The sequence below is a fragment of the Vitis riparia genome, chromosome 13, assembly GCF_004353265.1.
Source record: "Vitis riparia cultivar Riparia Gloire de Montpellier isolate 1030 chromosome 13, EGFV_Vit.rip_1.0, whole genome shotgun sequence".
Classification (NCBI taxonomy): domain Eukaryota; kingdom Viridiplantae; phylum Streptophyta; class Magnoliopsida; order Vitales; family Vitaceae; genus Vitis; species Vitis riparia.
This window is the reverse complement of record NC_048443.1, coordinates 27,283,393-27,301,595: the sequence shown is the minus strand read 5'-3', so window position 1 is coordinate 27,301,595 and position 18,203 is coordinate 27,283,393. Positions and strand designations below refer to the sequence as shown.

The 18,203-nt window shown below is 36.5% G+C and overlaps 2 protein-coding genes and 1 long non-coding RNA gene across 4 annotated transcripts; all 3 read right to left on the bottom strand.

The window, feature by feature from the left end:
• Window positions 1–2,852: 2,852 nt before the first annotated feature.
• LOC117927533 (ABC transporter G family member 6-like) lies at window positions 2,853–5,480 on the bottom strand. Its single transcript, XM_034847074.1, has one exon. It carries the CDS (start codon window positions 5,327–5,329, stop codon window positions 3,086–3,088), a length of 2,244 nt encoding a protein of 747 aa, XP_034702965.1. The 5' UTR covers window positions 5,330–5,480; the 3' UTR covers window positions 2,853–3,085.
• A 4,572-nt stretch (window positions 5,481–10,052) lies between these two features.
• On the bottom strand, window positions 10,053–11,162 carry LOC117928581. Its single transcript, XR_004653577.1, has 2 exons — window positions 11,019–11,162; window positions 10,053–10,280 (listed from the first exon to the last, which is right to left on the bottom strand). It is a non-coding gene; the product is annotated as an uncharacterized LOC117928581 (long non-coding RNA).
• Window positions 11,163–11,582: 420 nt separating this feature from the next.
• LOC117928580 (protein RDM16) lies at window positions 11,583–17,671 on the bottom strand. 2 transcript variants are annotated; one of them, XM_034848497.1, is made up of 6 exons: window positions 16,927–17,671; window positions 14,747–15,031; window positions 14,083–14,556; window positions 13,664–13,858; window positions 13,417–13,577; window positions 11,583–12,841 (listed from the first exon to the last, which is right to left on the bottom strand). In XM_034848497.1, exons 1-6 carry the CDS (start codon window positions 17,590–17,592, stop codon window positions 11,968–11,970), a joined length of 2,655 nt encoding a protein of 884 aa, XP_034704388.1. In that variant the 5' UTR covers window positions 17,593–17,671; the 3' UTR covers window positions 11,583–11,967. The 2 variants fall into 2 exon arrangements, with proteins under 2 accessions (XP_034704388.1, XP_034704389.1); XM_034848498.1 differs by lacking the exon at window positions 16,927–17,671 and having other exon boundaries at window positions 14,747–14,865; window positions 14,948–15,031.
• Window positions 17,672–18,203: the final 532 nt, after the last annotated feature.

Here is an 18,203-nt window from a genome sequence, read left to right as displayed (position 1 = left end):
ATAAAAATATTCTTAATAATTTTCCTTATTCTATAAGGAAATTTAATATTATTATATCAATTAAATAAATATTTTATATATATATATATATATATATATATATATATATATATTTGCTAATTAAAAATTTAGGACACTTTTTGACAATATTTCTTATTTTGGTATCATAAATAAGAGATTTTTAGATTTATTTCTAATAATTTTGGAATTAGATGAGTTAAAAGTCATTTTTAATACTTAAAAAGGTTTTTTCTATATAAAAAAAAAATTAAGTGTTTAGTAAAATTTTAAAAATTGAAAGAACTACTTCTTACACCAAATCTTTGACTTTTTTTTTTTTTTTTTTTTTATAATTTTAAGTTATATTTTTCATTTATATTCAAAGATGGACTGATGATTGTTGATAAGAATATTATAAAAATCTTTTAAAAAAAAAAGGCAGTTGTGAAATATGACATCCATTAGAATGTGGAATTGATGGTCATCCTCTTGTTCAGTTTCCCATCTCTTCCCTAGTATTGGACCCCATGTCCTTGTCTCATGTCTCTGGAAACCGAAAAGCTTGAAACTTGCCTCATGAATCCATTTCACATATGCTCTCTCTCTCTCTCTCTCTCTCTCTCTCTCTCTTACTGTTGCCAGTCCAAATTATATGCATCTTTCCTTGTTATTATGATTCCTTTTATGACAAACTAATTCTGGATATGATCAACACAAAAGCTTTTGGTTTATATACCCTAAAGCTCTAAGAGTAGTCATGTTAGAAGCCATTCAATTGGGAGACCAATCCTAGACTTTCTCGATATGTTCTTCTATTAAATATGTATAATACATAAATACTTTTAATTTTTTAATTTAATTATTTAAAAGGTAAAAGTTATTAATGAATAATAAATTAGTAGATGTTTTTTCACGTGATTAAAAATACCCAGAACAATCATAAACCGAATATTTGTGTTTAAGGTCTTTATAAACTTAATATATAATACAAATGTGTGTCGAATGAACAAGATAATCCTCAAATTCGGAAATATAATCTCTATTTAGTAAAAATTATAAATTTAACCTTAATTTAGTATTAAAGTTATTCTTTTGAATGTATACAAATATTTGTATCAAATGGAAAAGATAATTCTCATATTTGGAAATACACCCTCTACTTGATGAAAATTATAAATATGACCTTAATTTGCTGACATTACTACAAGATATTTTATGGGTAGTGTCTGTATTAGGCGTTCCTTATCTTCAACACAAAAATAATATTATATAGGAAGCTCATGTGATTAGTTTTCCAATTTCTCTTGCCTGGTCCTAAGACTCATAACTCACCAATTTTGCCAGTTTCTTAGCCCTTCTTTCATTTGAGTCAGTTACTGATACGGAAGTTGGCTACTCACAGACGCTTTTGACTTTTCGTGTTGCATACCGTCCTCATTGGTTTCGAAATATGAACTCCAATTGGTGGCAGCAGGCATCTTGTTAGGTTTCCCATCTGTTGCTCAGTATTGGACCCATATGTTCTTGTCCCATATACATGTATATGCTGTGAGAATTGCATCATCAATGTATTCTCACAGTCTGTCTATAGAAGATATGACTCCCACCCACTATGGATCGAGATTAGTTTCCCTCTCTTCAGAAGAGTGAAAACGATATGAGCGGTTGTTGTGGTTTCAAGCATATTATGCATTAACCTAACCTCTTAATAATTAGTCTCATTTATATGTACTATCTCATCTCATGTATTTATACCTTTATCAAAGCTTTAAATTCCATTCCTTTATTTCCAACCGTCTCACAGCTGTTGGAAATTGAAATTAGCTTATAAGTCCGCCCCATCTCACATTTTCCCGGAACAAACGTAGAAAGAGAAAGGAAAGCGAAAATGTAGGAAAAGTTGGCATCAAGGAGGATCCAAAATAATGTGGTAGAGTGAATTAAGCCCGCCAAAGGTGGTTGGTCAAAGCAGTGGAAGAGAGAGTAAACGGGTAGACAGAAACCCCAAACCCCCACGTCATCTTCCCACTTTATAAGATAGAGACCTTTGAATTGTTGTATCAAAGCTTCAAAATACTGATCATGACCATCTTACTTCCTTGGACCATCTTTCTTCCTTTCTTTTGAGTTTGAGTCATTTTTTAACTCCACTTTCCTGGAAGAAAAAAAAAAAAAAAAAAAAACTTCAGGAATAAAGTCAAATTTACATTTTTAGGTGACATTGTCTCCCTTGAAACCAATTTTTTCTATTTTGCCCGCGTTCCACATTTCTGGCTCCATAGGATTAATTGATTTTTATAATTAATATTTAATATAATATCAATAAACTCTTCAGAATGTAAGATTTATCTTACTTCTTGTTATCCATTCATTCTCACATAATTAAAGCTTTGTATTATGAAGATTTTGATTTTTCTCTTTTATGTGATATAATGATTTATTTTTATTTATATCAAATGCTTCCTTTTGCTATGCTTGATGTAGGAAATTATTAAGAATTATAAAGAAAGAGAGAAAAAACTTTGGTATATCATAAAAAATTAATATATATATATATATATATATATATATATATAATTGATTCATTTCATGGCAAAGGACAGAGGCTTGGAACCAATAATATATCCATCACCTCAATCAAAACTAGTCTTAGATGGGTGGCTGCTAAGATCATCCTCTACCACTGCCACATGTATCCCACGTGTAAAAGTTAAAGATAAGACCTAGTTTAATTTTAATTATTTTCACTCTTATAATAATAATAATATTGATGATAAATTAAAATAAAGAAAATGATTCACTTCTTTTTTCAGAAGATAAATGACGTTAAGGAATATTATGAATTGAAAATATTTTTTGTGTTTGGGAAAAAATCTGGTAACCTAATAGAAGAGAACCACACTGGCTGAGTATTTATATATTTAACAGTTTCACATCTCTCCCAACTCAACTCTACCAGAATACGAAAATCATAGTTAAATTACAAATAAAAAAATTAAACAAACAAATCACACGTTATCCCTGCCACCAAACAGACCCTTACACACCCAGCTGGTTAGCCATGCAGCTTCCTTCTTCTTCTTGATCAACTCCTCTTGTTCTTGCTTCCCATCAACAAAGCAAAGTAGAACAGAATTCTGAAGAAGAACCCCCAGGCCACGGTCACCCACAAGCAGTTCCACTTGCTCAGATCAGTGATCCCCTGCTGCTTCAGTATATCCACTCCTGTGGTCACGCATGTGGAGCTTGTGATCTCCATGCCCAAGGTGTTGCTTAAGCTTTTCAACAGTTTTACTTTCATGGCCTGCGATACAGCGCCCAGCGGAGTGTTGTCGAAGATCTGGACGCCCCGGACGTAGCATTTCGCCGGGTCGTTGAACTCGTTTTGTAGCACTCCTTCGTAGGGGTATTTCACCAGAGAAACGTAGTGGAACCAGATCCAGTAGGATGGGATTCGGTTGCGGTTGATGAAGAATCCGCTGAAGAGGAGGAAGTAGGCGAGTAAGGCGACGACTATGGTGTACCCGAGCATCACGTGAGGGACGACTCCTGAGAGGAAGGTGACGAAGGAGTTCCCGGCCCAGAACGAGGCAAAGATGATGAGGAAGTAGAAGAGAAAGCCCGAGAGGCCGCCGTCGAGGCCTACAGCGAAGAATGTTGTGGCGGCAAAGGCAAACGAGAGGAAAATCAATGCTGGCAATGAGGTGAGGGAGTGGGAGAGCACGTAGGATGACCGGCGGTACGCGTTGTAAGCCGTCTCCCTCAAGAAAATGTATCGCTCTTGTAAGAACACCGGGAGGGCATCGGCGCAGGTGTAGAAGGTTGTGGACATGGCGAAAGCGAAAAACCCTAATCGCTCTTGGGCGCCTTTCGGGGAGTTATCGAGCTGCCAGTAGATAGTAGCTAGAATGAAGCCGGTGATAAGGACAGCACCGAGGCGAATGCCAAAAAGTTCAGGCATTCTGCGTGAGTTGGTTATGGATCTTTTGGAGAGCACAGCCATTTCTACCCAAAAGGAGTTGGCGAAAGTGGGGACCAAGGATGTGGAGCTTGCGTCGTTGGTGGCTCCTGACACCAATTTTCCCTTCGAAATGCTTGCGCTGATTGCTTCCTTCATTGACAAGCCGTTTGTACCGGCCTCGTAGCTTCGAGTGTGCTTCGTACTCTGCCACTGCTTGTTGAATTCCACTAAACTCTTCGTTCCGCCAGGAGATCCTTCGAGTTCGCGAATGAGATCCAGTGCGAACTCGGTACGGTTCTCATTATCAGGGGGAATTGGGTGGCCAAACTCAGCGAAAAACAGTGGAAGATTCATTGGTGGACCGCTGTAAACTGTTTGTCCGCGGGAGAGGAAGATGAGTCGATCAAGCAAGCCAAGAATTCGGTAGCTGGGCTGGTGTACGGACATTATCACGATGCTTCCGCTCTGAGCTATTCGTTGGAGGACCTTCACCACCATGAAAGCGCTGGTGGAGTCCAGTCCTGAGGTTGGCTCGTCCAGGAACAAGATGATCGGATCGTGAATAATGTCGATTCCGATGGAGACGCGGCGGCGTTCTCCACCGGAGACTCCGCGGTGGCCTTCGTCGCCGATGACGGTTTTGGCTGCGTTTCGGAGCCCTAGCTGGTCGATGAGGGCTTCAACTCTGGCTTTCTTCTTTGATTTCGAGAGAGTTCGAGGGAGTCTGAACTCCGCGGCGAACATTAGCGTTTCTTCGACTGTCAACATTGGATATAAAAGATCGTCTTGCATCACGTAGGCTGAGATCACCTTAAGAAGCCGAGACTCCAGGGCTTCGCCGTTCAGCGTCACCGCTCCTTTCAAGCTTCCCTTTGCAATTCGATTCGCTAACGCATCGATCAACGTAGACTTTCCCGATCCGCTGGCTCCGAGCACGGCGAGGATCTCTCCATCCCTTGCCTCGCCGGAGATGTCATTCAACAGCGTCTTCGTTCCCGTGAGCATGCTCTCTCCAGGGATGTGGTCCGCCGTCGCCACACCAAGTTGGTTCGTCCGGCGAAAAATTGCCGGAAGCGCCATTTTCCGGCGAACGTTGACGCTGTACGTCAGATTAGTGAATGACAGAACGAAAGGCAGAGACCTTGGCTCCATGTTCGCTTCGCCCATTTCCAGCACCTGGTGCACCGGAGTCTCATCCCCAGTCACCTCCTTCCGCACATCTCCTACACACTTCAGCAGATGCCCCAGCGTTGGCGACGGTCCGCTACTAGAAACCGTCAGTTCCTCATCCTCCATCGTTTGCCTCCAGTCAAAAACCTCCCCGTTATCTCTCGCTGGCGGTATATTCCCTGTCACAAAACGAGACATTCGCGTTTCTTTACACTTTCCCAGAACTACCTATTATCTCGGCCGATGTTTATAACTTCAATGGCGCAGGTACCTAACGTACGCAACTGGAAGGGCAGTTTCCTAATATGCGCCGGGGGTGTTATGGTGGTGGTTTCCTTGGGAAGAAGAAGAAGGGAGTGCATTGTCACGAGATATGAGGTATGTTTCTATTTATAGCAAATTCCCATAAAATAATAATAAAATAATAAGAAGGTAAGCGTTATGGTCTCTCTACAATTCTCTCTTACTGTATAGTATAATTTGGGAGGTGAGAGAGAGGTGACCTACACCTCCTAATCTCTTGTCCGTACGTCTTCTTTTCTTTGGTTCAAATTTTTTAATTTTTGAATTTTTGAAAACGTGGGTGGTTTTGCTTCATGGGATTTTGCCACGTGTGATTCATAATACATTTCCATGAAAATTAGGTTGGGCGTTGATCTACTGTGTATAGTCCAAGTAGACAACCTCCAAAGGGTGAAAAACTAATTCTACAAGCTTTCATGAAAATACTGGTGCCATCTCCCATGCCCTCTATGGCCCCTTCTACCCATTTTCCCAAGTTAAGAAGAGTTAATTGTGGAAGCTTCTTGCCCCCATCTTCTTCGGAAAAAAGGGGGAAATATATCTAACTCTTGAGCAATTATGAACCATACATGGAGAAATTAACAAATTTAGTGATAGCTTAACATATAATTTAATGTGTGGAAGAGATGCAAATTCATAATAAACAATACCCCCTAATTAATGGTACCCTCTAAAGATGAATTAAGGGTTCCAAACTCTACACCCTCATGTTGTGTTTAATTCCCAAAAAATAATAAGGGAAGAAAAAATTATTTAAAGGAAAATGATTTTTTCATATTTGGTTGTTTATGAAAAATATAAAAGAAAATAAAATATAATTAAAATAAATAAAATGAGTTTGAAGTAACAAATATAAATAATTTATCGACTTTTAATCTATTTTTTATTTTTATTTTTTTTTTCTTTCTACTTTTCCTTTATATTTTCTTTCTTTTACATTTTTCCTCACATTTTTCAAGAACTAAACATAAACTCATAGTTTTAACCTTTTTGAGAATACTATAGGTCATATTTGGAAGGTTGGAATAGAAAATATTCTCATTTATTAATATGGGAATAAAAATTACAAATTCATTATTAAGAAAATCAAATCTTATGATGGGTAGGATTTTAATTTCTCTTTTTATATTCTATTTTCATATTTTTTTTCTAACTTACCAAACATGGAGAAATCTGGAGGCAAAGCTTTCCTTCCATCAAAACGATGTGACAGTGTACCAGGATTAGGGTATGGGACATTACGTGGTGCCGCCATACTCCATAAAGCTTGGTGCAAATTTTGGAGTCCAGCACCCAATGTGTGATAAAGTTTATTAGAACCCAACACCCATGACCCACCTAATAGCTAATATGAAAGAGAGACAAGCCCATGAAAGGTGGAAGATAGAAATTAAGAAGAAAAATATACAGGCCATAGTCATATGGTCATATATCAATGTTACCCTAGAAAATCCAAAGGTCCTTTAATCGATTGAGTATTGATTTTTAAGATAAATCCGGCCCCCAGCCCTTTGAATAAATGGGAACCCATTCATCATGCCCACATCACCCCAAAGACCAAAGAAAAAAACTAAAAGAAAAACACACAAAATGTTTGTGGGTAGTTAATGTAGATAGGCCGGCTCTTTCCTGATTGGAAGCTAGGTCACCTAAAATGAGGGTGTGAAAAGTCAGAATGAAAACTGGCGTAAGCATGTGCATGGTCATTGAGCCTGAAGTTTTTAACTGCCGAGTCAATTTTTGCTCTCTGCCTTCACCTCAGTTCAAAAAGTGGAGGCTGCTTTTTCTCTCGAAAGGATGAGAAAACTGGGATTCATTACAGACTCCAGAAACGAAAAGTATGCAATTCTGAGCTTCATCTTGGTTGCTTCAGTTGCTTATCCTTCAAGTCTGAGACCAAAAGTTAAAATATTGGTTTTGATATCAGACTGTATTTTTTTAAGAGGGGTTGTGGGACTCATTTTTGTACTTGCTTCACAATATTTGATTTATTTTACAAGATAAAATATGCTAAAATTTAGGGTATAAATGAGTTGGCCTTTGAATATGGAGGTTTCAGTTGAGAAAAAGAGGGTGCATATATTTAATAGATAGGGAAAGAATTTACCAATTCAATAAAAGGAAGTAAAAAATGTAATGTGATTGACCTGTGGTTTGGAGTTGAATTTGTAGGGCAAGGCATAATTGAATAATTGAACAAGGAACATAAAAGTTAGGTCCCACTTTCAAGGATTATCTAGATTTGCTAGATACCAATACTTTCAGATCATGTCACTTTCTCTAAGAAATTCAATATATACTTTCCTATTTATTCATTAGATGAATTGTGACATGCAATATTTCACATCATGCTATATCTTTAAATAATTTTATTAGTACATTTATAACCATTGCTACTATACCATGTGTTACCCAATTGTCAAATGCAATATTTCACATCATGCTATATCTTTAAAATTTTATTAATACATTTATGAGCATTGCTACTATATCATGTGTTTTTCTTATTTCAAGTGCTAGCTCTACCTTTGATTCTCAAAAGTAGAAAAAAAAATCAAAAGAGAAATAATTTTCTTATGTTTAGTTTTCAATTTAGGTGAATACTTAGGAGGGAGACAATGGGTTTCAATCGGGTGTTAGTCAATTTTTAAGAAAAGATTATTATTATAATAAAACTTAAAGCAATTATAATAAAATAAATAGAAAAAATAACACAAAAATACAATCGAGACTTTTTATAATGGTTTAGTAATTACCTACATTCACTCTTTCTCGTGTCTTCTCAAATTTGAGATTTCATCATTAAGCAACGTATTCAACCAAAGTCCTCGAAGTACCAAAGTCCTCGAAGACTTCTTACACTTGGATTCAAGGTTTCAATGAACAATTAGAAGCTTTAAGTGATCCCGCGTAGTTAACCAAAACTTCCCCACACCATGTAAAATAATGAAATGAACTAAAGGTTACAATTTATAGTTTATAAAAGAGTACAAATACAAGGAAAAAAACTAAAGTCAAAGGAGCATTAAATGGGTTTTGTAGGTTTGGAATTAAATGCATTCAAAGATTGAAGTGAACAACTATTTTTATGAATGCTATGAATGATTCTTAAGGGTTGGCAACATAATAAATGAGTTCAAATAGCAATAAATCGGAGTTTCAACATGAGTTGTTAGGTACAGGTTACAGTTCAGTCGGTTGATTACATGCTTGATTGCTTACAGCACCAACTTTGCTCCCATTCCACTACATAATTGATTGATCAAGCATTCCTTGACTTCCAGTGTACAAACCAATCACCCACGCAGCCGACCGACCGATCGCCCTTGACTATTCCACCCTTGAAAAAAAAAAAAAAAAAACGAAAAATAATTTATTTTCCTTCCTTTTTTCTTTTTCTCTTTATTTTCTTTCCTTTACATTTTCTCTCAATTTTTTTAAGAACCAAACATAACCTTAAAAAATTTTGTAGAAAAACATCAAAGAAAGAAAAATGTAAAAAAATAAATGAATAAATTTAAAATTAATAAATTATTTTTAAAAAAATTATTTAAATTTTTTTCATTTATTTAATTTTTCTTTATACAAATTTAAAAAATTTAAAATATATAAATTTTATTAATAATTTTAATTATATTTTATTTTCTTTCACATTTTTCATAATAAAATTAAAAAAAAATATTTTCCTTAATTTTCTTTTTTTCCTAGTACTTTTCAATAACCAAACATAACCTAAACAACCAAACACAACCTAAACACCATGTGAATCCTTAACAACTAATCAAAGCTTTGATGGGCATGGATAAAAGATCATTTTCATTGAATCTCACTTCACCCAATTCCAAAGAATTTTAAAGGCGATCTAAGATGAATTGGATAACGAAAACCCCACTTCATCCAATTTTAAAGAAGTTTAAGTAAGAATGATGTAAATGAGAGTTTTCTAAAAAATTTTAAGACCAGGTGATTTAAAAATTTACAAACATTACTAATTTCATTTAAAAAGAAGAGGAAATAATAATTTCAACTTGAAAATCCTTGGTGCATTGTTCTCGGTGTGGTAGCTTTATTTTTTATTTTCAATAAGGTGATTTCTAGCTCTGTAATTTGCTTAAATACATCTCTAGAACATAATCTGATCATTATTGAGATTATTAAAATCTTCAAAAGGTATTTGATTAAATAAGATCATCTAATTCAAAAGGTAGGGCTAACCGAAAAAGATTTTTCGTGAAATGAAAGATGAAAACTATTAACCCCACATGAAGTTTGTGAATAAATGATTGTTTGTTAGTGAGCAAGGAATATCCGTTTCTTTGTTAAACAGGATGTATTGAACTCATTCTCTATATATCAAAAAACCTGTATTCCACATTAATAATTCCAAACCAAATTTAGTTCAATATCGTAACACCACGTTAGCGATGGAGACAATTTCACCTCTATTTCCCAATGCCCATACAATTCCTTGAACCAATCACGTACGTCAAGTATCACGCAGACAGTAGTGAAGTCTTAACTAGGCTTTTTTTTCCTTTTTCCTTCCTCATGGTTAGCCTAATAGTTTCCCATTTATATGCACAGGTTCGACAGTGAAAAATTACTCATAATACTCAAATGATTAAAGGCACGTGTGTTTAATGAATTACATGGGAGCAGGCGTGTTACACATGTTTACTATAATCGTATTAGAATTTCCCAAAGAACAAACTTGAATTGAACAAAGAATGCAGCACAGAAACCAACAAAGCAAGTTGCTCTATTTGACTCCAAAAGCTCCTCTTTGCAGGACAACCAAAAATTGAAGACGGCTTGCCACCCTAAGTATGTTCCTGGTCTAACTTACCTATCAAAACATAGAATGGGACAAGGAGATTCACGTTTAAGCATATCACATGATAGACTTGTAATCAACACAGGACAACATGCCTGTGAAAAGTGAAGGTATTCAAAATGGACTGCTCTAACAATATGAAACCGACATTCTTTCTCATCTCAGCCTAGTACATATGATTAATCACACATACGAAACACAGTTAGCTATTCTTTGGTCTAAAATCTGGAAAAAGTCTCAAGTGTTTTGAATGGAATTAAAACGATTATCACAACCACAACTCCTTTTTCCTTTTTTCCCTCTTCATTAAAGATGGAAAAGGACCCCTAAAAAAAGGGGGGGGAGAAAGGCCTACAAGGTTTAGAACTAGCCAATCCTAAACTCTAGACTTAACCCCCCGTTATAATCAAACCATCATTGAGTCAAAATAATAAGAATAAATCAAAATAAAATAAAATAGCAATAATAAAAATGAAACCTTCCGACATAGCAATAATAAGATACCAAGGCATGATAATCACGAGCCATGGTTACATGTTAAAGGTATGCAGGAATGAACATGATAATTTTTGTCCTTGTGCAAGACTAGAGACAAAAATAATGTTAAGTGCTTTATAAGAATGGGGGTGGACCATTATTGTCTTATGAAAACATTAAATAAGGTTATAGGCATGGGGACGACCATTTTGCGTTTTCAAAGGCATGGAAGATGCAATTATGAAGGGCTCCCTACAATCTGAGTCATCTGACCTTGATATGCATGCTGGGAAGCAGACATTGAGATCTCCCTTAATCCACTCATTTCACTCCAAACCGTCCATGAGCAATTTATTATAGATTAATATGAAAAAAGAAGAGAAAATTCTAAATAAATAAATAATTACAAACAAACAAAAACAAAAATATTCACGAATCAAAAAGGCAATTCTTTTTCAGATAAATCTACCAGGGTATTCCACATGTGAATATTAAAATCAACTCTCTACTGAATATACCTAATGAAACTAAGTTTCCCCGATAAGACTCTTGGAACCTCCCTTAACCAGGAAAAAGCATGGATTCAAAATAAATTTTTCTTAACAAGCAACGATTTATTTTTAATCCTACAAAACAAAGTTCTCAATTCTTACACAAAGGTTAATTAGATAGAAGAGATAATAAATCTGAAAGAATGACAACAAAATTGAGAATATCAAAGTCGATCAAGAGATAAAACATAGGTAGCGAAAACTATTCATCAATATATATACACAATCCTCACATTGCATATGGTGAGGATATCAAGAATTTCAATAAGATGACAAGATAAGACAATAAAGCAAATATACAGGCATCCATATCAAGTAATAGAATAGATGGTAGGACTAAATGCTACCCAGATACAAAATTGTCTCAATAGATTGTAAAATCAGAATGCAATTCACATGCCCCAATGACCTAACAGCAGAATTATGCATATAAGGTTGATCCTGCTGGATCAATTTTGTTCCAGGCCCATGGGTAGGGGGATCAAATATATATGAAATAAAAAAACATCATTTCTTATCATCTCATACAGTTTAAAAGTTGCATCAACTAGTCAATACAAAACTCGATTCACTTACCAATCACCGCACCAAAATATGGAACTACAGCAGCTCAATTCAAAAAATGATCCTCAAATGTATGGGCGGTGCTTTCTTGAAAGCAGCTTGTTGAATTATATTTGGTCGCCTGAGAAGTTAACAGCAAGATCCCAATAGTGACCCACGCCAGCATCAGAAAAAACTTTCCGTGCTGCAGCTTCAGTCCTGCACTGGTGAAAATTAAACTTATTGAAGCTTGGTTTAGCCACACTTCCCTGCCATACTAACACACAACTGTTGAGAGGCTTCTCATTTTCATCTTCATCGTCGTCTTCATTTTCCACAGCTGCTGCCCAGTTTATACGCTTAAGCATAAGCTTCCCATACCTTTTGATGGGTTTGCTCCCACCTTCAACAACCACAACACTAATACCATCTGAAATCACAGCACATCCAGTCAAACGGTTCTCTTGGGCATTAATATCAACCTTAAAACGGGTCTGAGGGTGTGAAAGGTCATTAATCTTGTACACAGAAACTATAGTCTCCAGTGTATTTGGGTCATCAAAAAGTTTCCTTTCTTTCTTTTCCCGGCGTTCAGCCGGTGTGAGCTTGCGTGCAATATTCCTGTCAACATGAGCTTGTTCACGCTCAGCAGCTGCACTTCGAATTTCCATTTCAAGCCTGGTGGGATCTTGGGTTGCTTCAGAGCCAAGAACTTTCATGAGATTGCTCATCTTAACTTTTGGTTTTGGTGGTTCAATGAGGCCTTGTCTTATCATTTCCTGTCTATCTTTCTCCCTTGCCAGACGCCGCTGTGTTCGGAGTTTCTTCTGCTCCCTCTTAGTTAGCTTTAGGGGTTGAGGTGGGGGTGGAGCAGGCTCAGCAGGAGGCTCAATAGGACGCGGGTGTTCCAGATATATAGTGATCTTGTCCATCTTTAGTTTATCTTCAGTTATACCACTGTCAGCGTCGCCATAAGTTCCAGAATGCAAAAAAGGCACATCCCTGATTAATTCACAAAAGCATATTTAGAGTAATGCCAATAACATGCCACAGTCGCAAAACCTAATAATGAAAGAAACCAAGGGAGGATGGCAGGAAAAAAAAACATATTACTTGTTTAAATTTCATTTCTTAAATTCTAAAAAAAAAAAAAAGAAAAAAAAATTGCAGTTGAGGGTTCAGAGGTGACAAGCTACCACTGCATTCAAACACAACCAAAACCAACATAGCCCCCAGCCCACCAGGAGATACATTAAGTAGAAGAACAGCTTTGTTCAACAAACACGAAGAATTACACCAGATGTATATGGGTGCGTGGCTGGGAGACTACTAAAAATTCTTAACATATCAAGACAGGGCCCATGCAGATCTTATTTGAAGAAACAAAGGTCATCCAGGTTTGATTCAAACAAGTTAATAAGATTTGCACTTTCCCTGAAACCCTGATCTTGGATAAAATCTCCATGTGATACCATACAGTCAATAACATCCGACTTCAAATAAAAACCATCCAGCATGGTCTATGAGATTGCCCATTATTTTCTTGGTTACTGATATAGAAGGCAAGATCAACTTACCACCACTCAACTTCAGGAATTTGGTCCTTTGGTTTTTCTTTGATGATAACTCTTTCCGATACCTCTATCAAATTTGGATTTATATCAGGCTCTGCCTTGGCCCTTGCCAGCTGTGCTTGCTTTGCCTTTAGCTCTTTTGCTTGTGCCTCTCCAAATTGACTCTGAAAAGCAGATGGCAAGAACAATTAAAAAGTTGCACAATTGAAAGAAGAGATCATGAAGGAAACAAAATGGCTGCAAGAAATACCTTTAACTTAATAATCTCTGCGTCTCTTGACCATTTACCTTCCTCTACAAACTGAAAATTCATCCTCTTAGGCCTCAAAAGCTTATTTTTATCAATACCCATCCTTGAATCAAAATGAGGATTTGACTCCGGATCCACATCTAATTCAGGTTTAAGAATTTGGAATGCGTCCTTTTTCTGCTTGTTGATGTTGACCTGGAGAAGTTTGAACGAGGATGAGAGAAAAACACTAACAAGCAGAAGGCTAAAAAGATTAAGAAACCCAAATTATTTTATTTTATTTTTTTGAGAGGAAAACACACAGGAAAAATTTTATATATAAAAAGAAAAAAGGGTGCCTAAAGGCCAACCCAAAGCATACAGAGAATATACAAGAAGTGCCTAAAGATGATGATGACAAGCAAAAAAAATTAACAAACCTTTAGGGTGCTGAGATTGTTTAGCTTAGGCATATTAACTACATTTCCATGCTCATCTATCTCCCTACCCAATGCATCCAAGCGAAGTACAGGGGCCTTAGCAGGCTTCTGCTGGACTGCAACATCTGTTGGCATCTGCCCAGGAAACATGTTTATAAGAGGAGCAAACTCTGGGTCCTGGCGAAATCCCATCTTGGCAGCAAGCTCTTGAGCACGTTTTACAGCTTCAAAGTTGGGCATGGATGTAAGCCCAGCAAGAGCACCAACGCCACTTGCAGACGGCATCACAGAAGCTGCTGCAGCAGCAGGTAAAGTTGATGTGCTTGGCATTGCCACCAGGGAGACAGCCTCAGTGGCAGTAGTTAAGGGGACAGACCCAAGCAGTTTTCCAGTAGTAGAAGATGGCAATGTAACCTCTTCCTTAGGTTTCAACTGTGGGCTACCGTCTGAGCTTGAGCTAGCACCCTTGTTCAACTGCATGATCAAAATAATAGTTCCTTAACCAATTCATAATAGGAACACACAAACAGAAGGATAAAAACCTTTTGCTTGTAACTTTTGACCAAGTAAGGATGTAAAAACACACAAATAATATACACACACACACACATATAGATATATATTTATAAATAAGTCGATATGGAAAATTTACAGATGAACTTACCAGGGGAATCTTCTTAAGCTTTTCTGACAATTCCTTCTGCATCTGTAAAGCTTTCTTAGCTTTTGCTAAAGCATCAAGGGATAGGTTTCCACTTTTTCCAGCAGCTGAAGTTGTCCCATCTGTACTAGATTTTCCAGGAACCTCATGAGATCTGGTAATACTAACTCCCTTATTTTCATTTGTGGTAGAAATTGAAGATACCTTGGTAGGAGGAGGGAGACTAGGGGCCAAGGAGGTCTCAGGTACAAGCCTTGGTGCCATATTGAGTGGTTCCGGAACAACACCCTTTTAAGCATAAAAAATAAAATGAATGAGTCTAGATACAAAGTCAAGGGCTTTCACGATGAAAAACAGCAAAAAGTATTTAAAAGTTGCAAAATTGGCATGCATGAATATCCTATTGTCCATGGAGGAAAATCAACTGCACATAAGAACAAAGAGGATTTTTTTTTTTATAGGCAAGAACAAAGAAAGGAACTGCCAACAAGGCTTATAAGTTGAAAAGAAAAAGTGATAAATGTGATCATCAAACAGTTCCACCATGTAACCTTCATTGCAAGAGGGCTAAACAACCACGATTTTTTCCAAAACAACACACCAACCATTCCTTGGCCCCCAAGCATATATTTTAAGAAGACCACAATTTTGTGAAAGTAATATTAGAAGACACTGATCAGTGCATCTTTAAAATTTATAATTTAGCACCTGTATAACATATAAAAAGCATTCGCAATGCGATCAATCCAACAGAAATCATTTTTTCTTAAGATTGCAAAGGTCACAGAAAGTAATCTGGCCATATGAACCAGTCTCTTTACAAACATGTGGATAAAATTGCAAATGAACTAAAAGCGTAAGTGCAGGTCACTGTGAACCCTTCGAGCAGTCAACATAACTCATTAACATGGAAAAGGGTAGAAATTCCATATCTGAAAAAACGAAGCATCAGTATAGAAACGAGAGGTTGAATTCAATATCAGTAGCATGTCAACCCTTGTATAGCATTTTTTATTATTGTGAAGAAGGTATAGCAGAGAAACATGAAGATAAGTAACCAAATATTTTTTCTTATGTGAATATACCAATAATTTGTGCAGTCTTTATCCTAATCCTTTCCATATGTATGTGCTAGATTTTCTTCCAGGACTTAACCCACTAACAAACTAAAATGTCAGTTGATCCAGCAACTATCAAGGGAAAGAACATCTGGAAGCATCCAATGAACGTGTTATATGCACCCCCCCTTCAAGTACCACCAATGGCACTCACAGTTCAGCACCATGGCTCAGAGTTAAAATGCACCAAAAGGCTAAGAGTTGCATTCAATTCTTTGATTGTTTTCAGATCCGGAGAACTTTGAATCATAAATTTCAATTACAAAAGAACAAAACTTAACCTGATATTTGGATTCATATTCTTGCTTTAACTTCTGTTTTTTTTTTTTCAAATTGAATAGATAGCCAAGTTTACCTAATTCTTCATCATTTAGAAAAACTATCATACTAATCATAAGCTTAACACCACTGGAAAACCACAATCCAAAGTAGCATATTAGTTAAACAACGGAAAAGAAGAGTGTTAAGTGAACTACATTTATTGGGTTTGATCTCTCAAAATTCTCCAAATCTCTCTTTTTTATTTTGATAGGCAAACAATCTCTACCAATATTCATATGGGAGGATGCAGGTGGTTACACGGCAAGTTCAGTAAGGAAATTTGGAAGTAAATATGCACTCAACAGACCACCATTCCCAATATATTTAACAGTTAGGCCCACGAGAAAACCCCTAAAAAATTACAGACATACCATGACTACTATTAGCCTTCATTTTTATTGATTTAAATCAAAGAGAGAAATTAGTTCGCTGAGTTATTTTCTGCTGTGTACAGTTTGCTATTTCTTCCTCGGCATGATGTAAACATTGAGCAAAATCCAAAATTCCAGGAAAATTAGTGCAAGAAAATACATTTTCCAATCTGTTCTGATGTTCAACATCCTCAAAGAAAAACATTCTAAAATCGTGATTTATTTCTTCTTTTACATTTACTTTTGCACATAAAACGAACCTAAACTATAGCACCATATTTTCATACATTCCTATCAAACATAATTCTAATTCAAACATAGAACAATAAATAAATTGAGATAATAAAAAATAAGGCAAAATTTGGAAACTCACATTCCCAATTGAACCACTCCCATTAGATGCGGCATCACCAAGCTCCTCACTCTCTTCCTTCTTCACACTTTTCTCATCAAAATTCACATTCTTAACTTCGTCAAAACCTCCCAAATCTTCTTCCTTGACTCTATCCTCGAACTTCCTCCTCTCTCTCCGCTCAACTCCATTCGATTCCTTCACATCCTCAACCCTATCCTCGAACCGCCTCCTCTCCCTCCTCTCCATCGAAACCCTAATCCTCTTCTCACCGCCATCGCCCCTGTCCTCACTCTCCCCGCGCTCTTTCCTCTTATGCGGATGCGCCGAATCATGAGACCTCTCCCCCTCCCTCTCCCTCTTCACCTCTTCGTCGGCAACCCTATCTCTACTGCCCTCCCTCTCGTGCGACCTCTCGCGCTTCGATCCCCGATCGGAGGATCGGTGGCGATCGGCGTCGCGGTGCTTGCTATCGTCTCTGGAAGAACGTTTCTCACTTCGGTGCTTGTCGCCGCCGCCGCCGCCGCCGCTGTGGTGATGGCGGTGATCCTCATCGTCTTCCTTGGAACGGTGCTTGTGTTCTCGATTTTCGCGGCTGTCGCGATTATCACGATTGCGATCTCTGTGATCCTTGGTGGACTCCCTGCTTCGTCTGTTCGATTTCTCTTTCTCAGAAGACCTATCCATTCTAGGGTTTCGCAGGGACACACTCTCCAGAGCGAGAGCTCTTTCTCCCACTCTATGGAAGCCTCTTAAAAAATGGAAATTCTCAAAGATAATTTGCTGAAATACTTTTAAATCGCCGGGTGCGGGATATATTCTATAATTATAATTTTCTTAATGAAAGTTGGTGGCTCTTGTAATTTATAAATTTCATTTCCAAATATTACTCATTTGATGAAAACCAATAATTGGATTCTAATTTATGCATCTAATCTGGTAGCACGCTGCTCCAAACCTCCTCAAAATAGTCCTTCAAATCCAACAAATATGCTCTGAATATAAAAAAAAAAATTAGAAATTAATGCCATAAAAATAAAAGACGGTATATTAGATTGAATTTAAAAAAGAAAAAAGAAAAACCTTAATACAAAGATATCAGTTGTGCTTATTTATTTTTACTTAGTTTTAAATATAATTTAAAATTAAATAATAATTAATAATACTCAATATTAGATTATTTGTTTTTGTAATATTTTTTTCTTTTAAACATTAAAAAAACAAAATATTATTTTTTTTATTTAGTTAAAAATTTATAATAATTCATAAAAAAAAAATAAAAACTTAAAGTATAAAAA